Raw genomic sequence first — 24,522 nt, forward strand, 5'->3', positions numbered from 1 at the left:
TGCAGAAAGTCAAACTGTTTGTTACATAAAAATGCTATATACATTTATAGTACAGTATATAGTAAATAGTCTAGTATATCAGTTCAGTTCAGTCGCTCAGTCGTGTCTGACTCTTTGCGACCCCATGAATCGCAGCATGCCAGTCCATCACCAACTCCCAGAGTTCACCCAAACTCATGTGCATCAAATCAGTGATGCCATCCAGTCATCTCATCTTCTCTCGTCCCCTTCTCCTCCTGCCTCCAATCCCTCCTAGCATCAGGGTCTTTTCCAATGAGTCAACTCTTCGCATGAGGTGGCCAAAGCATTGGAGTTTCAGCCTCAGCATCAGTCCTTACAGTGAACACCCAGGACTGCTCTCCTTTAGAATGGACTGGTTGGATCTCCTTGCAGTCCAAGGGACTCTCAAGAGTCTTCTCCAGCACCACAGTTCAAAAGCATCTTCACAGTCCAACTCTCACATCCATACATGACCACTGGAAAAACCATAGCCTTGACTAGATGAACCTTTGTTGGCAAAGTAATATCTCTGCTTTTTAATATGCTATCTAGGTTGGTCGTAACTTTCCTTCCAAGGAATAAGCATCTTTTAATTTCATGGCTGCAATTTATAGATGGTAAATACTTTTATATGGAAGTTTTCATTTATGAGATAGAGATTATTGTCATCCTCCACTGCAGGTTAAAAAACAAAAAATAAAACCTACTGAGAATCATGGAGAACTTACCAACTCTTCTCCATATTAATTCTGTCCTTCCCACAACACCACACTGTGAAGTTACTGTTATTGGTAACTTGAAGGAATTGCCCATACCTTACTTGTCATTGTCTCTCTAACATTGAGCCTGAAATGCTCAGTCTTTATTCATTGATTGCTTGCTTGTGGCTAGAGACCAAACTTTGGGAGAAATAGTTACTCTTATGGGGATAAAAATTTATTTTCATGTGTGTCTGTCTATGCTTTTGTGTGTCTGGTCTTGCTCAGAGGAAATTCACTTTGTAGGCGAGTTGCTTCTTACTGGACCATAGTTAGCAGTTTTGAAGTCTTGTTTTTCTGTACCAGTTACTCTGCCTCATTGCTGCTTTCTCTTCTGTCTTCTATTTTGGAAGTTGTTGATCAGTTTCCCACAGTCTGTACTTGTCTGCCTCTGCCTCCTTGTAAATATGTCCCTTCCTTTCTCTTTACCCAACCTCCTCCTTATCCCACCTCTCCATCTCTCTCCCCTGCTTGATTCCCACCCTCTTCTTTCTCATTTCCCTTCCCTCCTTCCCGTCCTTCTTCCCTCTCTCTTTCATGTCTCACCTCCTACTCTTACTGAAGTCTACTGCTGTTAGGGTGCAGTCTCTGACCACTGGGGCTTCGGGAAGAGCCCCTGGAGGAGGGCATGGCAACCCATTCCAGTATTCTTGCCTGTAGACTCCCTTGGACAGAGGAGTCTGGCAGGCTACAGTCCATAGGGTCACAAAGAGTCAGACACAGCTGAAGTGACTTAGCTCACATGCACTCTGACCTCTGATGAAGACTTTTCTCTAAGCCCTTATAGTGACAGGGGCAGCTGCTATTTCTTCATCCTTCTATGGCAGGGCTCTGGTGTGTGATACCTGCATCTCCCTAGACTACGCCAGTGTAACAAGAGTTCCTGAGCATGCAGCTTCAGTGACAGGACCTCTAAGAATCTGCCTAAGAATTGACCGTGTATTAAGAAGGTAGCATAGCATAGGGGGACTGAGAGACAATCTGTACAAATTTATTCAGCACCTAATGTTAACTTTACTTATTAAAATGACAATGTAATAAAGTCTTAGACCTGAATTGATCCAGAAAATTAAATTTATAAAATAATTACTGAGTTACAAGGCTTTAGACACCAGCGGGGATCCCGATCTTCCTGATTTCATGACCTGTGCCTAAAACTGGGTCGCGTCTCATAAGTCAAGCTGTGTAAAACAGTAGAGAATACCCAGATTGGACTTCACAGTTTATAAGATCCTGGTGGTCACCAAGACTGAATATGGAACATATTTTTTGTGAGGAGGAGGGTAACTGAGTCAGTGATTTCCATTTTGAATATTAGTTTTAAACTGTATGCCTTCCACCTCCTCTTTTGTTGGAATAGGTTGGACTCAAAGTTGCCTTAGTCTGATAGCATAAATAAGTAGCATGTCATCACTTTTATTCGATAAATAAAACAAATTTTTGTTTATCATCTTTGTAGGTGGTGGTGGAAAGGAGAGGGTGTAGAAAGGACATGAAGTCTGTTTGAAGTAAATCAGGTCTGTTGTACCAAAGATCTCTGGAGTTTATGGAAGCACTTATTTATCTATTTTCTGAAAAACTTAGCTGAGAAATAAGAATTAGCTAAATGTAAATAAGTTTACTGACCAGAACAATACAGCAAGTTTACAGCGCTACATGAGTCAGTGAATTTCACCTAGCTTTGTACAAACTAGTTTTCCAAAGTCATTTCTATAAACGTAATTTTAAAAGGTAACTTAATGAGATAAAAATTATCTAGAGGTGATATCTGAAGGAGTATTTAATATTCATTTATCTTCAAGTAGAAACTATACTGAAGAAAGTTGTGGTTAAGTTGATTTATCAAAAGGAAAAGCATGTGATTGTTTAAAACAATGGACAAAGAATTTTAAAACAACTTGAAGTACAGAGTACTTAAAAGTACAAAGGATGAGTGATTTAAGTGTATTCAGTTCAGTTCAGTTCAGTCACTCAGTTGTGTCCAACTCTCCACGACCCCATGAATCGCAGCATGCCAGGCCTCCCTGTCCATCACCAACTCCAGGAGTTCACTCAAACTCATGTCCACAGAGTCGGTGATGCCATCCAGCCATCTCATTCTCTGTCATCCCCTTCTCCTCCCGCCCCCAACCTTTCCCAGCATCAAAGTCTTTTCCAGTGAGTCAACTCGTCGCATGAGGTGGCCAAAGTATTGCAGTTTCAGCTTTAGCATCAGTATTAGTTGGGTGTATTAGCTGGTCTTCAGGGGAAAACTAGTATTTCAATCCACACAGTACCTAAATAGATTATATTTATATTAAGACTTGTTTATTTGGTCTGAGAAATAGAATAATCTGGCTCTTTATGAAATATTACCAAAAAGAGACCACAATCCACAACTTGAGGCCTTATATAAATTATAGATTTAATATGTGAGTCCTGATGCAGGCAAGAAGGCTGGCCAGCCCTATCAGCAATCATTTTCCTATTCTTTTGGTCACTTCAGCTATGAAAAACTAAAATTTTAATCATAAATGTGAATATATTTTACTTAATCAGTTAAAAGAAGATCTAGTCTTTTTTCAGGTTGTGTTGTCCTTTGTGTCAAAAATATGCAGTAGAGTTTTAACTAAGAGCTATAATCTTAAAACTTTGTACCTTGTATAATTGTTAAACTCATGATCCTCTTATCATTAATTGGTCTGAAAATGCCATTAAAAATTCTACAGATATTTAAAGACTCTGCTAAAAATAATGTTCACAGGGGAAGGTATTTGTTCTGTGAATAACTTTTTTATCCTCAAGATTGCAAATCCATTGTAGTTAACTTTCGTTAGACAATCTTTGGTAGTGAGTGAACACTCTGCTTTGAATCTCACTCTGGTTAATTTTCTAGGTTTGTCCTTGTCTAAGTAGGTGGCAGAAAGGAACAGGGAGAGCAGCCATCCCAGCATTAGGAATGAATGTGTACTTCTTTATTGATGGTTCAGTAAGAGAGCCCTAGGAGGTGTCGCTTTCATTTCATTAAAAAAATTTAACTGTGGTCTAAGCACCAAACCGCATTCTGCTGAAAGACTGTTTAATAACATTGAAGCTCCTGCTTTTAGTCCAGGAAATCAGTAAATATCTTACTGTTTAAATCCCAAATTTGAATGATAAGACTGAATTCTAATTTATTAACTAAATCGTAAATTCAGCTTTAGTGCTATCATTATCTTGACATTTAATTGTTGAAACAAAAAGCTTACGATCGATTTCTGAGTTATTGAGAAATAAAGTTGGTACACTCTTTACATTCACTACTATATTTCAGCGTTTAATTTCTGAATGTGAAGATGATAATTCTTTTTTTTTTCCCTTCTAAATACAATAACAACGAATGAAAAGTGCTACTTCAAATATACTTTAAATCCAAAATATTTTGTTTATGACAATTAAGGTCAGCTATGAAGAGCTGACTTCTGTTGTTGTTGTTGCTGTTTTGTGGACACAGTGGAAGGAATAATAAGCCCCTGCAACCATCCTCCCTGTTTGCTGGCTCTCTGATGACAAACGGCAGATATGTGGCGAGCACATACCTCATTTACATCACATGCATAATGTACTCTATCTGGGATATTAGCTTCTCAGTGTTGGCAGTATCGCCTAACACACACAGTGATCAGGACATTTCTTGAGGCTGCAATAATCAGAGGAACACAGCAGTGATGTGGGAACTAGAGGAAGTAACATGGCATGATGATGTACCCATCACTGTTCTGTTGTCAACCTTCCTAACCAGTTTGCTCTCCTTCAGAGCCTAACCAAAGGGTCATGAATTTAATAGAGTAAGACATGGAACTGGGTGCAAGAATAATATGTCTATTTCTGAGCTCCACTTTCAGAGGGAAGGGGAAAATATTGACTGCACAGGGGACAAACTGCCCTGAAAGCTTTGTGGTCTACGCATGTGCTTATGTAATCTTCAAACAAGACATGCAGTTTTTCACAAATGTGTCAGGCCTCATTTAATCTCAACTAAGCATATAAAAACCAAAAGTCAGATATAGGAAATTAACTAAATTTTCAAAAATCTGCAAAACATACGTTTCTAATAAAATATCATCTGTTATATTAATAGCATGCTGTTTACAACATTTATTCCTAGCATGTTAACCTCTTCATGGTATTCACACATTTAATAAAAGATAACAATCTCATAGCAGTTTTCACCCATTTGTTCAAGACTTTAGCACGAGTTCATTCCTGAAAGTATTTTACAAAGCAGTTTGCATGTTCCTGTTCTATAGCCGTTTGCAGTATTCCCAAATAACTCTCACACATGAGTTCAATAAATAATTGGAAGCCCAGATGTTTGAAACGAATATAGCAGATACACTGTATTTTCGATACAGCTACTTTCCTTTTGTCCTCTCATCAACTTCATAGCATTGCACCCTGCATTTTCAGTTCTCTTCTAATTAAACCTAGATGAGCATTTGGGATGTTGTGTTCTCACTCATGCCCCTCTCAAATGCATCATGTGGAGGCATCCTGTGTTCCTGTTGCTGACTTGAGACATTCCAAGGAGGGATTCTACTTCTTCAGACTGAACTGCAGCATTCTTTGTCTCTTCAGGTCACCTCCTGATAAGAGACATGATTCGAGACGTGATTTGCCACTTCACATAGCAAATGACCAGAAATCTTTGTACACTCCCCTTCTTAGACCGATCCTCACTCATTTCTGTCTCTTTCTAGCACCATTAAGCTAAACCAGGCTCCTATCTGGTGTTGATAAATAACTGGAAAATATCAGTAAAAACTAAGAAAGTTCTTGAACTTGGTTTTAAAACTTAACTCTCTAATTTTCAAGAACTGAAAGAAACGAGGAAAATTCTAATTTCATTTACAACAGCTTTAGGTTATTAAAGTTTTTCTACCGCATCTCTCTCTATAAGCAGTTTTTCATTGTATAGCTAAAAATGATTTTTTCTAACTTACACGTCTTAGTTTCTTTCTCTTTGAAATATTTGCACCAATTCCTGAAAAATGCTGTGACCTTATTAGAGAAAAGTTGTTACTTTATTTTTTTTAAAAGATAGAAGAGTATTATGGCTACATTTGGGAATTTTTAATTTGTATCTTATTTAGTCTGGTGTGCAATGTGACACCAGTTAATTGTATGTTACTTTGTAGAAACTACATGTTAACTCTGTTGGAAGTAATGGTAATTATACTGTAATTGATATCAGTTCTCCCACATCTTTGGAAAACCATGCAATTAACACATATTGCCACAGTTGGGCACTATCTTTTGTCCTTTGTAATGCTGCCATGTTGGAGTACTATTTAGAATAGGATCCTAAATATTTTCTTCTTCTTTAAACTCAAATATTTTAATTTTCAGGAAATGAAACATAGTTTCTAAATTTTAATTTTGCTTAATCTTGAAGAGAGCTTCTTTCACAAATAATCAGGCTGTCTTGGGTTATTTTTATTCTTTATTTGAAAAGATGTTTGTGACTTTAGGGGACTTTATTGGTACTTTTTATTTCCTAAAAGGGGATACTAATAGAATGTGCAAAATCTTGACGTTAAGGAGTTTGTTTTTTCTGAAAAGAGGCCCTCTTCTCACCAGCAATCTTTGTATTTATGTTACTTTGCTTTCAGACAAAAATGGATGTATTCTGTGCTAGTGCCACCGTGATGAATATCAAACTAGGGACATATTCATGCCAAATTTAGATGAAATATTTTCCTTTGATTTTACTTTCCCCTTTGCCTTTCCCTTCCTTGAGGTCCCTTCCCTTTATCACTTTTGCCTGGTGGAGATGGAATTTCAGAAATATCAAATAAATGCTTTCTGGCTAAGTGTGACCATGGTTTGGTAGGTTTGTTTGACAAATGGATTATCTTTTGAGTAATTTTGTTGAGAACATGAATAATTGCTCAAAAATTTTTTATGACATGCAAAGTGATTTTACTAATGTGTATTCCAGTGTGGGTCTCAGGAGTAAAAGAGTTGAGTATCATAGAATTATAAGATTTCAGAGCTGGAAGAAACCATTCAGATAGGTTGGTTCAGCTCCCTTATTTTACAAGTTAAATTAATCAGGAGCTAGTATAGTTTGTAAAGAGCATTTGCAATGCACAATAGTTCAGTGGAAGCAACAGGAGACTGGGAGTCTGTAGGCTAAGTAAGTGGTGTGAGGCTAAGAGGTGTGTCCTGGATCTGTTACCTGTCAGCTGTAGGATTTGGGGTAAGCATTCTGTGCTTCTTGGGCTCTGTGCTCTCTGAATGAAGAGGTCTTTACATTACATTTCCTTCCAGCACTAAAGCTTTTCCATACCCCCTATTTTTCTTTTTAAGATTGTGTTATTTTTGTAGAACACATATTTCTTTAAATTATAGGAAAACCTCTTAGGAGATGTGATATATTTATATATCATAAATCAAAACAAATACATGGTGGTAATACCTTACATTTTTCCATTTTTTGTGTTTATGTTTCTGAGGAAAAATTTTTTTTAATTTATCAGTTTGTGAGCTAAAATTGAAATAGAAGGTATATTTTTGAAGAAAATATTCTTTCTTGGTTTATATTGCTTTGATGTCTTTAACTTGAATAAACTGCACCTGTGTTTCCACAAACAATATTAAAAAGAACACATTGTAAATTGAGTAGGTATCTGAAATTAAGACTTAGATTTGAAGAAATAAAATTCCCAAGATAATTTTTTGGACAAAGACATTTGCTTAGCTAGTCATTCATTTTATTGTGATACTCGTTATTCATGTGATAAATGTTAGTATAATAAATTCTCACTGGTGGTTTAAGTGGAGATAAAATTCTCCAGTTTTTAAATCATGTATTTGATTTTAATAGAAATTTGTATTTTACAATGGAACTTTTTGTGAACTTGTTACTGAAACAAACAGTTAATCAGAGAATATTCAGGAACAAATATGTATCATGTTCTGTATAGGAATAAAAAGTTGGAAACCACATATAAGTAGGAGTTGGGCTACCACACAACTGGATTTGCTTAAATCTGAACACTTTATAACTCTACTTGGGAGTTGCAAACTTATAAATAACCTTGCAGTTGGTTAAAACAATATTAGAACCATATGAATGAGACAGAAAGCATAGGAACTATAATCCTGATGAAACTAATTTAACTCAGTGGCTCCCAAGCCTAAAACTATCTCGTGTTTTCAGAGTTAATGCTACTTTATCATTTATCATCTGATGATCAGTGACAAGAATCTAAGTGTATGTTACAGGAGATATACAGGATACTGTCCTTGCCAGGGTCTGTGGAGAGAGAACTTGCTTAGCTTGGTGTACTCTTCAAATCCTGAGGGGAATTTGCCATACATCATTTGAGAATGTTTTTGAAAGCTCCATAAAACATATCCACAAGAAGTTCTGCAGACACTAGCCCATTTCAGCAGGCATGTGCTGCATGCTTCTGTGCTTATAGGATACAATCCTACCTGGAGATAGAATCAAGGGCCACTTTCCCTCCCCCAAGGAACTTACTGTCCAGTGGCATGTATGAGTCTCCTGACAGGTGACCTGAACTTTGTCAGTCTTTACTGATTCTGTGTCTTGCCTCAAGTATGAGTTTCTGGAGTTTTGAAAACTTTTGTCCTAGCCCTCACAAGTCTTTTCTTCCCTAAAGGGAGAACTTTCACTTTTGATGAATTCTAGCTAGCTAGCTCTAGCTGTCAAAAGATAGAATCACTGCTAGATCCTAATGGCAAAAACTTCCAGAGAATTGTTTCTGAGGCTAGTAGGCTCTCATGTCTAAAACTTGTTGCCTTATTACTTTGATACAAGAGGCAGAAGTTGCCACTGTATTATTGCTAGTTTGCTGGGGCTTCCATAACAAAATACCACAGATTGGATGGCTTAAACCACAGATATTTTTTCCTAACAATTCTGGAGTCTAGGAGTCCAAGATCAAGACTCTGGAAGAACTGTTTTCTCCTGAGGTCTCTCTCCTTTGCTTGCAGATGGCCGTCTTCTCACTGTGTCCTTACATGGTCTTTTCTCTATGAGCACGCATCTCTGGCGTCTTTCTCTATGTCCTAATCTACACCTTTTATAGGGACACTAATCAAATGGGATTAGGCCCACCCTAATGGCCTCATTTTAATTTAATTACCTCTTTAAAGCCCCTGTCTCTAAACATGGGTCACAGTCTGAGGTACTTGGGGTTAAGGCTTCAACACGTGAATTTTAAGAGAACACAGTTCAGTCCTTAACAGCCATCTTTGCTCAGCTTGGCCATTCCCAAACTCTTGTGAAATTATTTTCTTTAATGATTATAATACCTAAAGAACTCCCTTGATCAAATTCTTTATGACTCTCTTTATGTAGCTTCATCTGGATTATCTTCCCTAGAGGTTTTCTTGTTTCTTTAGAGATTTAAACTGAAATTAGTATGATTTTGCTTCACGGTTTATTCTATTGTATTCTCATGAAAGTATTGATGTTATGAATTAATTCCAAGAATGAATTGCTAATGATGGATTGCTCAGAAATGGAAGACTGTAAGAAGAATGTTTGGAAATAGTTGTTACTGTGATTTTAGGGAAGATTTTTACAGAGCCCTTTTGAATAGTAATAGATAGGCAGCTTTCCTGTATTTCAGCACTAAGCCTACCCTGACCAGATCACTCGATTGTTCAACTGATTTACGTATCTTCCTTTGTATTTATGTACCTTTTAATCATCTCTGTCTCACTATTTTCAAAAAAGATCTGAAAATAATTTAATTTCAAAGTAAAATGAAAATGAAAAATGAGAAAGAAATAATTTAGCATTATCAGGATTTAGCAACCAGTCAAAGTGCCTAGTATCATCATGAGAGGCTCTGATGCTATAGTTAATAAGACATGGACACAACATCTTGAGAAGTATGTTGGGGAGACTTGTAAACAGACATATAAACCAATAATAACAATGTATTTTTCTGTAAACATGGTGTGGTGATGGTACAAAATAGGGGAGCTGGTGGAAGGTAGTCAACGAAGGATTTTGTCCAGAAGAAATGCTTTAATTAGGCCTAGAGTAGACTAATTATGATGTCATCCATAAAGGAAGGGCATTCTGTTAATAGAAGAGGGAATGGTATATGCAAATATACAAGGGCAAAAAATATTTTATAGCTTATTTAGGAAACTTCAAGAAATTCTGTCTTCTTGGAACAGAGGCAATAAACCAGAATGAGAAAGACATAAATCTGGTGAGGAGAGCAGCAGCCAGATCATGTAAGGGTATATGAGCCACGCAGAGAGGTTTGGTTCTTCTCATGTAGATAGATGGCTTCCCTGGTGGCTCAGATGGTAAAGAATCTGCCTACAATGCAGGAGACGCGGGTTTGACCCCTGGGTTGGGAATCTCCCCTGGAGAAGGGAATGGCTACCCACTGCAGTATTCTTTCCTGGAGAATTCCCTGGACAGAAGATACAATCCATGGGGTCGCAGAGTCAGACATGATTGAATGACTAACACAGCAAAAACATAGCATGTGGATAATGGGGAGTATTTGCAGGCTTATAAATAGAGGAAAAGAAGATCCAGGTACTACATAGTTCCTAAGGCTAAAATTTAGATTTTATTCTGAGATGCTTAGCAACCAAGACAAAAATGAAAGCATCTTTGGTTTTGCGGCTGGTTGTTGTTGACACAGGAACATGGATATCGGCCTTTAGATCAGGACACCATCTTCATTAGTGTTTAGCTTTGAAACATTTAGCAAACACTAATACTATATTTAACAGAAGTGGATATTTTATGAGCTGCTTTATATTTGCAAAGCACTCACATGTATAATCTCTTATTTAATCATCACAACCCTGCAGCATGTGCATTTTCTATTCCATTTTACAAATGAGGAAACTGGCTCAGAGATATCACATAGTAATTAAGTTGTAGAGTTATTATTCTAAATTCACCTCAGCCCAAATACCTATCTAAATTTTGTTTCAGAGTGACTCACTGAAAAAAAAAATTTAAGTGACTTAAAATATAAAAAATTCCTTTTGAGTCTCTTCTCTTGAAAAACTGACAGCAATAATAATATTTTTCCTTGTAGTATTGCAAAGAGCCTTGTACTTAGTACATGATCAATAAATGACACCCTTTCCTACTTCCACACCAATCATATCCTACAGAAGCCAACATGGTTAGAAAACTTAGGACTTAAATTATTCATGATTCCTAGCACAGCTTTGGTGTTGAGTATATTAAAAAGTAAAGAAATTAATAGTTTTAGCTGACAAAATGATATTTAACAGTGTGGTTCATTACCTCACTTCTAACAACCAGAGTCTTTTTTTATTGTGATAACTAACTCTGGGACCAGCAAAACAACTCTGTGAAAGTAAATCCCACTGCCTCCAAAATAACTCTTTCCAAAAAAAGAATCACCTTTTTGAAAGTACATGTGGTTACTTTCTAAAATAAAGCTTTCATTTTCAGTCCTTCCTTAAATTACTACATTTTAATAAAGGATGTAAAATAAATACTAATAAAGTGATAGCTTTTCAAGTCAATAAAAAGGAAATTACCTGTGTGCTTAAGTAGTGTGTGTTGAGAATCACATCATGTCAAGATATGTCCAGAGCTGGTAATTAGAGCAAGTTTTTCAGAGTAAGGCACAGATTTTCTCTCAACATTATACTTAGCATTGTCCTGTTTAAAAACAAACAGAAGAATTTTTTTATTTTCAAATGTATACTGCTTTTTAAGCCACATTTTTGTGGTGGATGTTATCCTCTTTTGCCAGTGTTTTGTAAAGATTTTGCAAAGATGCAGGTGTTAAGCTGCAGAAATTCCAAGTCAGACTCAAAAATCTCTTTTTCATATTGTTGTATAATTAAATTGTATTCTTCTAGTGTGTTATTCTAAAATGGCTCACTTCCCTATTTTACAAAATATTTATGGAATTTTTTTGTATTTCCTTGTTTTGATGATTATTGCCCAAAGAGACATCATTAACACAATGTGGAGGGTTAAGTCTAAACATCTCTTACACAAACTTCAACTATTATAAAATTGGTTCCTCTTGTTCTGTTTGAACACACTTGTACAAGGTGTTTTTGATTTATGTGGATTAATCAATTCTGTGGGCTTGCAAAAACCTGCAGATGTTTACGGACACTAACACTAAATGTTATGTAAGATGTACTGAAAAGGTGCAATACAGTCCCTGGCTCGAAAAATCTTTTGATGCTGTTGGGGAAGTGGTAGAGATGCACATGATCCAAAGCTCAATTCTTTAATATAACATGTAACTAGGGGCTAATTATATAGGTAAAGCAAGGGATTTTTTTGTATCAGAGAGTAGACAGATCAGAGAGGTTATAGAGTTTATGAAGAACTTGGGCTTTGCAGGCTGAGGGATCAGTGCAAGCGGCTCTGCAGAAGGAGAATCAGCAAGCCTGGAAGATTAACTGGGCAGAGAGGGGCAAGGAAAGCAGTGAGACAAATAGTACTGACCAGTTTGAATTACGGAGAAGGCAATGGCAAGCCACTCCAGTACTCTTGCCTAGAAAATCCCATGGATGGAGGAGCCTGGTGGGCTGCAGTTCATGGGGTCGCTAAGGGTCGGACACGACTGAGCGACTTCACTTTCACTTTTCATTTTCACACACTGGAGAAGGAAATGGCAACCCACTCCAGTGTTCTTGCCTGGAAATCCCAGGGATGGGGGAGCCTGGTGGGCTTCCGTCTATGGGGTCACACAGAGTCGGACACGACTGAAGTGACTTAGCAGCAGCAGCAGCGGTTTGAATTAACATAAACAGAGGATGGGAAGGTGAGTCATGTAAGGGGAAAATTCTTGCAGGGAAGACTTACTTTTGAAAAAGAGTTTTCCAGGATCAGAAAGACATCAAAGTTTGGAGCTTGGATGAGTGGGCAAACCCTTTTTGGGGGCTAGTACTCAGCAACTTATACATAGTGGAAACTTTAAGGATAGATAATGTCTCAGAATATTGTGGTGGCCTTCAGTTCAGTCCCTTAGTTGTGTCTGACTCTTTGCCACCCCGTGGACTGCAGCACTCCAGGCCTCCCTGTCCATCACCAACTCCCAGAGTTTACTCAGACTCATGTCCATTGAGTCGGTGATGCCATCCAACCATCTCATCCTCTGTCGTCCCCTTCGCCTACTGCCTTCAAACTTTCCCAGCATCAGGGTCCTTTCAAATGAGTCAGTTCTTCCCATCAGGTGGCCAAAGTATTGGAGTTTCAGCTTCAGCATCAGTCCTTCCAATGAATATTCATTTGATTTCCTTTAGGATGGACTGGTTGGATCTCCTTGCAATCCAAGGGACTCTTAAGAGTCTTCTCCAACACCACAGTTCAAAAGCATCAATTCTTTGCTTGCTTTATGGTCCAACTCTCACATCCATACATAACTACTGGAAAAACCATAGCTTTGACTAGATGGACCTTTGTTGGCAAAATAATGTCTCTGCTTTTTAATATGCTGTCTCAGTTCAGTTCAGTTCAGTCGCTCAGTCGTGTCCGACTCTCCGCGACCCCATGAATCACAGCACGCCAGGCCTCCCTGTCCATCACCAACTCCCGGAGTACACTCAAACTCATGTCCACAGAGTCGGTGATGCCATCCAGCCATCTCATTCTCCGTCGTCCCCTTCTCCTCCCGCCCCCAACCTTTCCCAGCATCAGAATCTTTTCCAGTGAGTCAACTCATCGCATGAGGTGGCCAAAGTATTGCAGTTTCAGCTTTAGCATCAGTCCCTCCAATGAACATCCAGGATTGATCTCCTTTAGAATGGACTGGTTGGATCTCCTTGCAGTATAAGGGACTAGGTTTGTCATAACTTTTCTTCCAAGGAGTAAGCGTCTTTTAATTTCATGGCTGCAGTCACCATCTGCAGTGATTTTGGAGCCCAAGAAAATAAAGTCTGTCACTATTTCCACTGTTTCCTCATCTATTTGCCACGAAGTGATGGGACCAGATGCCATGATCTTAGTTTTCTGAATGTGGAGTTTTAAGCCAACTTTTTCACTCTCCTCTTTTACTTTCATCAAGAGGCTCTTTAGTTCTTCTTAGCTTTCTGACATAAGGGTGGTGTTATCTGCATATCTGAGGTTATTGATATTTCTCCTGCCAATCTTGATTCCAGCCTGTGCTTCTTCCAACCCAGCATTTCTCATGATGTACTCTGCATATAAGTTAAATAAGCAGGACAATAAACAGCCTTGACTTACTCCTTTTCCTATTTGGAACCAGTCTGTTGTTCCAGGTCCAGTTCTAACTATTGCTTCCTGACCTGCATACAGATTTCTCAAGAGGCAGATCAGGTAGTCTGGTATTCCCATCTCTTTCAGAATTTTCCACAGTTTATTGTGATCCACACAGTCAAAGACTTTGGCATAGTCAATAAAGTAGCTGTAGATGTTTTTCTGGAAATCTTTTGCTTTTTTGATGATGTAATGGATTTTGGCAATTTGATCTCTGGTTCTTCTGCCTTTTCTAAATCCAGCTTGAACATCTGGAAGGTCACAGTACACATACTGTTGAAGCCTGGCTTGGAGAATTTTGAGCATTACTTTACTAGCATGTGAGATGAGTGCAATTGTGCGGTAGTTTGAGCATTCTTTGGCATTGCCTTTCTTTGGGATTGGAATGAAAACAGTGGCCACTGCTGAGTTTTCCAAATTTACTAGCATATTGAGTGCACTTTCACAGCATCAGGCCTTAGAGAATTTCTATTTATAATGCATGTATTTGTTACTTCTCTTAGAAAACTGCTTTGGGAGTACACAGAAAGATGGCTAGTAGCACTGTAGTATTAATTTTCTCTGGAAAAGTCCATATTATCACAAATTTGAATGGTTTTAAAGATTCTTAGAGCCAGACATTCTGGAATGTGAAGTCAAGTGGGCCTTGGAAAGCATCACTACAAACAGAGCTAGTGGAGGTGAGGGAATTTCAGTTGAGCTATTTCAAATCCTGAAAGATGATGCTGTGAAAGTGTTGCACTCAATATGCCAGCAAATTTGGAAAACTCAGCAGTGCCCACAGGACTGGAAAAGGTCAGTTTTCATTCCAATCCCAAAGAAAGGCAATGTCAAAGAATGTTCAAACTACCACACAATTGCACTCATCTCACACGCTAGTAAAGTCAGGCTCAAAATTCTCCAAGCCAGGCTTCAGCAATACGTGAACTGTGAACTTCCAGATGTTCAAGCTGGTTTTAGGACAGGCAGAGGAATCAGAGGTCAAATTGCTAACATCCGCTGGATGGTGGAAAAAGCAAGAGAGTTCCAGAAAAACATCTATTTCTGCTTTATTGACTATGTCAAAGCCTTTGACTGTGTGGATCACAACAAACTGTGGAATATTCTGAAAGAGATGGGAATACCAGACCATCTGACTGTCTCTTGAGAAACCTGTATGCAGGTCAGGAAGCAACAGTTAGAACTGGACATGGAACAATAGACTGGTTCCAAATAGGAAAAGGAGTACGTCAAGGTTGTATACTGTCACCCTGCTTATTTAACTTATATGCAGAGTACATCATGAGGAACCCGGGGCTGGAAGAAGCACAAGCTGGAATCAAGATTGTGGGGAGAAATATCAATAACCTCAGATATGCAGATGACACCACCCTTATGGCAGAAAGTAAAAAGGAACTAAAGAGCCTCTTGATGAAAGTGAAAGAGGAGAGTGAAAAAATTGGCTTAAAACTCCACATTCAGAAAACTAAGATCATGGCATCTGGTCCCATCACTTCATGGGAAATAGATGGGGAAACAGTGGAAACAGTGTCAGACTTTATTTTTGAGGGCTCCAAAATCACTGCAGATGGTGACTGCAGCCGTGAAATTCAAAGACGCTTACTCCTTGGAAGGAAAGTTATGTCCAACCTAGACAGCATGTTAAAAAGCAGAGACATTACTTTGCCAACAAATTTCCGTCTAGTCAAGGCTATGGTTTTTCCAGTGGTCATGTATGGATGTGAGAGTTGGACTGTGAAGAAAGCGGAGTGCCAGAGAATTGATGCTTTTGAACTGTGCTGTTGGAGAAGAATCTTGAGAGTCCCTTGGTCTGAAAGGAGATCCAACCAGTCCATTCTAAAGGAGACCCAACCAGTCCATCCTAAAGGAGACCAGTCCTGGGTGTTCATTCATTGGAAGGACTGATTCTGAGCTGAAACTCCAATACTTTGGCTACCTCATGCGAAGAGTTGACTCATTGGAAAAGACCCTGATGCTGGGAGGGATTGGGGGCAGGAGGAGAAGGGGATGAAGAGGATGAGATGGCTGGATGGCATCACTGACTCAATGCACATGAGTTTGGGTGAATTCCGGGAGTTGGTGACGGACAGGGAGGCCTGACGTGCTGTGATTCTTGGGGCTGCAAAGAGTTGGACATGACTGAGAGGCTGAACTGAACTGAAAGATTCTTTAGTATTTAAATATTTGAGATATGTCAGCAAAATTTTTATTTACTTAAAAAATATTCATACCAAAATCCCTATGTAAGATATAGGTGGTTCTAAATTTGTGAGTTCATGAGCATAGAATTTTCTGCCTGCCATCTTCTAAATACAGAAGTATAATATATATAATGTGCATGTATTATTATAAAATTTTTGTATAAAATAGATATACAAATATTCTATGAAGAGAACATCTGAGGGCTAGTGTAAAGTCTACTGATTATAATGTAACTTACATGTGAAAGTAACATGATATTATTTTTTACGTATTTTGACTGCAATGTTAAAGAATGGTCTCTTAGGTGTATGTTCTGTGCCTGTTACAGATGAGCTCTTATTCAGATCTTCTTTATAAAAGAGCTTTGAATACAGCTTGGTAAAGTGCCTCTCATTTCAGCCTTTGGAATAAAATGCATCACATCATTGTCCAGCCGTGTCTGCCTGTCAAATGAAATATTATTTGTAAGGCAACAAACAAAAAGCCTCTCTCAGCATGTGCAGTTTTACACTTCGGTGTGTGGAAAGGAGGACCATGTTGAAATCATTTGAGGTGTGGTACATGGGGTCGCAGAGAGTCGGACACGACTGAGCAACTGAACTGACCTGAACAGGGTGGGCAGTCTCGGAAATCCAGTGCGAGGGCGCCCAGCACACCATTACCTTTCACGTGTTGCTTTTCAGGAGATGGCTGAAATCAGTCATCTCGCATATGGTTTGAAAAAGGCTTGTCTCGCTGGCAAGCAAACTGTTATTTAAGTATACAATCCACTCTACTACTGAAACAGTTTTGCCAAACTTATCCAAGTATTCTCACATGCTTAAAGATGGTATAAATATCATTTATTGCTAGCAGTTTTCTTCAGACTATATGGAATGTCTTCCTGCTGCCTGATCTAAGTGTCCCAGTTTACATTATGGCCTTTACTGCCTCTGTTTGATGGAGTGATCAGTAAAAATTTAATGACACTATAAAATAATAAAAATGTCATTAATTTACCACGGATCTTGGATGCAGTGGTTGTAAAGTTACATTAATAAACAGAATATTTTTTACAACAAAAAGCATTGTTACGTGGGAACGTATAAATAACACACATAAATTTAAGAGCAATTTTACTGTTAGCACACACATTATTATGGAATAGCCAATAAGTGTATAAAACATAGTATATAAAATTTTATTAAAATATACTGTGCACATCAAAAATTCAGCTTTTATCTAAGTGCAAAGAAAAGCCATTATTGTGTGCTTACTGTTTCATTGCTGTTCTTTCCCCATATCACAATTTTACATTTGTTGCCAGTAAGAGGAAGTTGATTTTTTTTTCCCTAGATGAAAACAAACCACTTATTTTTTAGCTAGCCCAAATTCATTCTCTCTCTCCACTGATGCAAAGACAGAATTGATCAATCTTGCTATGGTAGGAAGGGAAAAGTTGATAATTTAATGCAAAGTTAAAAATAATGCCTGAGGAGTTGAATGGTTTGTTCAGTGACTCTAGAAATAAGGGATAATAATGCAGCAGTCTATCTGTCATCAGTGAGGCTGCCCCGTCATTGACTCTGATAATATGTGAAGATGATGGATGCTACCGTCTTGTGGCTTGTAACATTTAACATTCATCAGCTCTCACTAAAGGGGGCTTTATCATTTAAATATCTTTATTTAATATGCAACATCTACCTCATACATCATAATTTCAAAGCACTTAGAGAGCCAACAGTCCTACAACACAGCAGAGCTGACTTTAATTTTTTTCAATAACTTTTATGTTGCCTGCATGTTTGTGACTGACAATGCATAAGTAAGTGTCTGATCATATCGCTGCATGTAAAATGCACATTTCACTGTCATCATGAAGACTGGGGATTTTTCCTGCCTGGGGGGTGAGATTAAAATTAGCATTGAGGTGTTTTGTTTATATCTCTGGAATATCTACTTGGGAACTATATACCTCGTGAAAACTAGTTCAAGTGCATGGAAAACTTAGAGTTAAGAGCATGCCACCCATCGTCTGTATTTCCATATGGGGACATACCCATTGGCTCTTAATGGTCAGAAGTTGAGGGCCTCTTGGAACTAAAGAATCTTTAAACCTCTCTGTGTCCATGTCCACATCCTGTATTTACTAGGCTCATGTTCAACCTCACTGGTAAAATCTTTGCTTAGCTCAGCTGCCCTGAGCTAACTTTTAGACATCAGACCCTCTTATCTTATGGTTATGTGGCTGGCAAATAAATATTCTGAGCTATTCTTTGAAGAAAAGAAGGAAATCTTCTGGGAGACTAGGTAGAAATTTATATGAAAGGGCATGGCTTTGCAGGGTCCTTCTTTAATCTCAAACACAAATGCTTAATATTACCAATATAAAATGCAGCCCACTGCCCAAAACAATTTTTATCATTGATTTATTTTCTGCCTATTTAACAAGTGTTTCATGGGATATTCTTCCTTGACTTCTATTCTGTCAAAATATTGATATTTTATAAGGAAACTATCTCTGCCGTAGATTTTTTTTTTTCAATGAAGTCAGAAAAATGTATGACTTCAAAGACACTGAGAATGTGTTGTTGAATGTTCTGAATGTTTTTGTTATGATTAAAAACAAGCTGATACTACTGAATTGTGAGTGCACTTCATTTTTTATAAAAGAAAAGATATTATCATCATGTAAGCTTTGTTGTCTTAGGATTTTACAAACCATGGCATGTAATTTTCCCTCTTCTCCTTCCTTGTCAAAATATTGATATTCTTTCAGGAACTTTATGATTTTTTTTTTTAACTGAGAATATTTTCCAGTAAAATCAAAGAGAATGAATGACTAGAAAGATACTTGAAATATGCATATTGATAGGTAGCATGGTCTGTTGATTTTCAGAGAAAGTTGCTTTCCCCCCATGAAAATACAGCTAAAGGTTGTTCTTCCAAGAAGATTGCAGGTGTCACATCAAAACTCCTTTTGCATTTAACATAGGGAAAGCATTCACATGCAAATATTTGAAATGTGAAACAATGTGATAAAACAAAGGTTGAATATTTTGCTGTCCCTGGTACTCTTCATCTTCACTTTCTTTTGCTTCACATCATGACAACCAAAAGTGCTACTCAGTAATCAAAATTGGCTGATTAAAAGCAGCTGTCCTCCCCGCAACAATGTGTGCGACTCCCGTATGGCTTGTGGTTGCTTTTTGTTGTGGCCTGCATCTGGATAATTTGTTCTTGTGCAGCAGTGTTGTCACATAAGAAGATATTGGGGAACCACACTTAATTTGCTTTTTATTTTCACTTTCTTAAAAAATAAGTGTCATGTTTCTGAGGTTTCCCCACATACCACTTTTGTTAACTAGTTAGTATTACCCAGTTGGGGAAATTCATGATTATAATTTTGTTGCCATCTTTCATAGAAATGGTGCTAGATTAAAGCAAGGTTTATACTGTATTTTCTTCCAACACAGATTTCAACATTACATGATGAAGGGGAACTGGAAGACTTACTGCGCAATTTGACTGATGGGAATTAATTATAGAAATATAATGATATTCAAAAATAATCATATTAGAAAGCACAAATGTAGTGAGGCTGTACACATGAGACACAGCCTCTATCAAGTAATTGTATGTTTGCTCTTTAAGAATATTTCCAAGTTTCTAAACATCTTACAGAAGAGAACACTCAGAGTGTTTCCATCTAGTGCCGAACATGCTCAGTACAGAACTAGGTCATTGAACAATAGACTGAACAGCAATCAGCACTCTACTGCTGCATAATGCATTAAGTATAACATGCAGAAACCATTCCCGGAGCTGGAAGCTGCTATTTCATGTCTGTAAATTCAAGCTGACGTGACATTTAATATTGTTTCATAGTAATGAACAACAAGGTTTCATTCATTCATAAGCACAACACAAAGCCAAGTTTGAGTCTGGAGAGAAAAGAGAGAAGGAGACACGTGCTATTTCCTGCAGACAAGAACACCATATTAATGTTGGTCGATGAGCTCTCTGCTACTGATCCAGAGAGCGACAGAAGGAGAGCTCATTGTGACGCGTCAGACTACTGCGCCTAGGACAGGTTAACAAGTAAAACACCTTTCGGTTTTCCTAGTATAATGGCAGAAGTGTTTAACTTTTCTGACTCAAGGCCTGGCCGGGAGTGATGTCCTGCTTCTCACTTACCAGGAAGTTACAGTTCAAACTCTTAAACAAAATACAGTATCAGCGCCATCATCTAGTCTGCCTGCTTTGAAATATTTGTTTTTTAAATCTTCTTGCCTAAAATTCTGATTTGTATTTTTCCAGGAGTACCAATGCAAACTATGATCTCTAAATGGGAAAATTCCCCTCGCCATTGAATAACAGTATATTCTAATGGAAACTGCTCTTTCAAATTTGGTACTTTTGGCTCACACCTTTCAGTTGCATTCCTTTTAGATTACTGGAACAAATCCAACAGAGGGAAGATGTGCAGTACAGCCCTGGCAGGTTTCCTGCCACAGATGTCCTTTCCTTAGAGCTACTATGGTTTAGGTGCTGTCAGCACTGTTGGTGCCACAAACAGGCTTTAGTGGAATCTTCCTGAAAGATTTTCTGAGTTCCAGTTGGTCAGAAATGATGTTTGTAAATTCAAATTTCATCCATTAAGCAAGATAGACATTGGAAGGAAAAAGTGGCTGCTTTGGAAGCTAGAATAAGTCTCTGGTTATTCTTTCCTCTAGGAAAGAACACGCTTTGAAAATCTGGGGCCCCAGTTAACAGGAAAGTCAAGTGAAGATGGAAAGCTGGGCCCAGGTGTCATCGATCTTACCCGGCCAGAAGATGCAGAGGGTGAGTGGCTTTTCTGTAGCTCTTTTCTGCTGCTCTGTGTGTCTTTAGAGGTGCGCCCGAGTTAGATATAGGATCTTTATGGTCTTTCTTGGAAGTAACCAGATCAATTTTCTTGGCAAAACAGAAGAAATGTTAGTCTTCATTGTATGTTACAGTTGAGGAATTTGAAATTCATCTAGATCCTGTTACTGAACACATAGCAAAAAGAACTTTCTGCATTCCATTGAACAACAAAATTCTGTGTTTCAACCACCTCAAGACATCCTTATTTATTTTTCTTTTTAGGGACAAACTTACAAAGAAGGATTTTTTTTAAAAAACCCCGTACAAGTGATTCCCAGGTGCAATCAAACCCTTCTGGAAACTAAATGATAGTATGAAGCAGATCTGGTGTAAAATTAATAATTGCTTGGGCAAGGCCCAGCCTGTGTCTGGATACTAATCTTTACAAAGTCTTTTGAAAGTCTGGATGGTAAAGACCAGCTTTACTCTCAATGTGTTTACCCCCAGCAGTATCAATGCCTGTCCGCTCCTCTTTCCTTTTTGTTTGTTTTAAATGCACAAGCAGCGAATCAGCAGAAATTGCTCCCCAGAGGCTGGGTACAATTTATGAGGTAGGTCAGCACTTCAGTAGTAATGTTGCCTGGTTATTTACTGTGTCATCACAGAGTAGGGACTGGTTTTCCCTTTAGCTGTGCCTTTGGCAGAATCCCTCCCACCAGTCAGGGAAGATTAATTTGTTCTCTTCAGAGTAACACAATACTTCACCCATCTCGGGTCCCAGCTAAAGTCCTTTAGCTTGAGGGGAAGAATCTTACTGTTATCCCTTTTACTGGTACGATTTCTTCCAGGACCCTAATCCCTTGAAAATGTATAAAGACTTTTCATAGCAGCATCTGAACTAGGCATGGCTTTTAGTGATCGTTGGAGCCATCCTAGGCAGTTCAGAAATCCCTGGCATGAGCACTAAGGGATGGGTAGTATCAGACATTAGGAAGCACTTCAGAGAGTTTTCTGAAGGCAGTTTCTTCATACCAATAGGAGAGACTAATATTTAACGGAAGTCCTTGGGACAAGGTGTTAAACTCTGATCGGTTTGTGAGTGTGTGAAAACAGGAAAGTCAGGAAAGAGAAGGGAAGAGGAGGAGGAGCAGGAGCAGAAAAGGAGGAATAGAGAGGACTCAGAAGCAGAAATCACTCACTGTCTTTCATGGAAAATGTGTCCTGAGAGCACAGTGGCACTGACATTTTTATAGGCACTTAGAGATACAGGGTTTTTTGTGTTTTTTTCCCCCTGGTGAGAACTAAGGTTCTGTGGTTTAGGGAGTCAGTTATTCAGGTGTGGCCCATCTCAATTTTGTTGGAAGATGGTACTGTAGAATACCTAATTTTTGACCAGACACAATGAAATAATACTTTTCATCACTTTGGAGTATTCAGTCTGTTCCTTTTTTGTTTTTTTTGGTAGACTAGGAGTTAGAAAATTTTCTGAATTTTCTTAATGTTATTCATCTTTCTGTGTTGTTCAGTTGCTTGGTTGTGTCTGACTCTTTATGACCCCGTGGACTGCAGCATACCTGGTGTCTCTTAACTGTACAGTAGATATAAAGTCATTTGCCTCTCAGTAATGCTAATAATCTACTTGATGATATCATATGCTTGGTAATTTAAAAATCATAGTCAGAGTTATTAACCATTATGAAAAGAAAAAATAAAAGGCTTAAATGTAGAGAAACATATTATATAGAAGCTTCTTTGGAACTTCCATTCAATTCAAACACAGATTGTTTGGATTCAAGCTAATTTCCTAATTACTATGCTTTTTTTAAGCAAACTAATTTATTAAGCATTTATATTCCAGAGAACGTGCTAAGCTTTTAACCCATATTTTCTCATTTAAATCATATACAACCGTGTAAAGAAGGTATTTTTTCCCATTTTACGGATGAGAAAATTAAGGCTGAAAATAGTTAAGTAACGTGCCACAGGTCATATAGGTAGTAAGTGCAGAGGTGAGAGTTGCTCCTAGGCAGACTGACTACAGAACCCAAGCCATTAAGTACTGTGCTATCCTGCACCCCTTGTATATACAGATACATAAGTGGTGCCTTCATTTTTCTGAACAAACTCCTTGTGACCTTTCTCAGTATGGCCCATTTCCTCTCCCCTAAATATAGCAAGTCATGCCATGCACCCGCTCTCGTGTTACTCTGTCACACATAACAGCAATGCCTGATGAGTGTAATAGTAGAAGGCCTGTAGTGGCCCAGGAGCTTAAGAAGCGTGTGAAAACCTCCCTTCAGAAGCTTGCCCAGAGTTGCCATTGAGACCTCGTGTGCTTTTGGGGGACTGTGAGTTCATGAATGGAGTCAAGTTACCTGCTCTAATACCGACAGAAGTGGAGCGCCTTTGTGAGGACTGCTGGGATGGGTAGCAGCCTTCTGCTGACTTCAGGATATTTCCTGGCATCTGTTCAAGCGTAAGCTGATTGCAAAGCCTGCTGGAGTTTCAGTTCATATTAAAGTCAGAGTAGATAACAGGTACACATAATACTTTCTCCACTTCCCTAGTAAGAAGGAACTGAAGTGAAAGAGTATTAAAAAAATGTATTCACTCTTTCATCCAATCTTGGTCTAAAAACAAACAAACATTTCTTGAGTGCCTGTTCTGTGTGCCAGTCCCTGAACTAGGGATAAACCAAAGGAAGCTAAACAAATATGTTCCTGACCTTTAGAACTTAAAGTATAGTGAAGGAAGATGGAAGGTTAAAAGGGAAATGCATAGATAATAAGGCAGATATAATTATCACTGAGAAAAGTGTTAAGAAGATCAAGACTTCTTTGTTCCCCACAGAGGTTCAGAGTGGAAGCTACTGAGGTAAGCTCCACTGGCAAGTGAGTTTTAAGCTCTGGCTCAGGGCATCATCCCTTCTTTGTCCACACATGATCTGGCTTTGAACAGTTGACTTATTTTTCCAGCTTTATTGAGATATAATTGACATATAACCTTGATGCAAATTTAGGGTATAAACTGTGATGATTTGAAAACACATATATATTGGGAAATGATTACCACAATAAGGTTAGTTAGCACCTCTATACCTCACAAATTACCTTTACTTGATGAGAAAATTAAAAAACTACTCCCTTAGCAATTTTCAAGTGTATAGGCAGTATTTTTAACTATAGTCATCCTGCCATATATCAGATCCCCAGAGCTTATTCATCTTATAACTGGAAGTTTATACTCTTTGACCAGTATCTTTCCATATCCCCTTCCTCCTAGTCCCTGGAAATCACCATTCTATTGTCTGTTTCTATGAGTTTAGCCTCTTTAGATTCCATGTATGTGTGAGATCGTTTAGCTTTTGTCTTTCTTGTCTGACGTCACTTAGCATGTGCCTTCAAGGTCATCCATCTTGTTGCTAGTGGCAGGGTTTTCTTTTTTTATGGATGAATAATATTTTTATCACATTCAAAAATATAT

The 24,522-nt window shown here is 38.2% G+C and overlaps 1 protein-coding gene across 32 annotated transcripts in view; it reads left to right on the forward strand.

Moving 5' to 3' along the window:
* Window positions 1-24,522, forward strand: part of SOX6 (SRY-box transcription factor 6) — a 734,686-nt gene that overhangs the window by 661,361 nt on the left and 48,803 nt on the right. For all 32 annotated transcript variants that reach the window (XM_088843068.1, XM_055423307.2, XM_055423317.2 and 29 more), the window contains one exon: window positions 20,928-21,036. In XM_088843068.1, the coding sequence (XP_088699194.1) occupies window positions 20,928-21,036 (109 nt within the window). The remainder of the gene's footprint in view (window positions 1-20,927; window positions 21,037-24,522) is intronic.

This window comes from Moschus berezovskii, chromosome 14 (assembly GCF_049115385.1).
Source record: "Moschus berezovskii isolate FMDL1 chromosome 14, NW_MosBer_1.0, whole genome shotgun sequence".
NCBI classification, from domain to species: Eukaryota; Metazoa; Chordata; class Mammalia; order Artiodactyla; family Moschidae; genus Moschus; species Moschus berezovskii.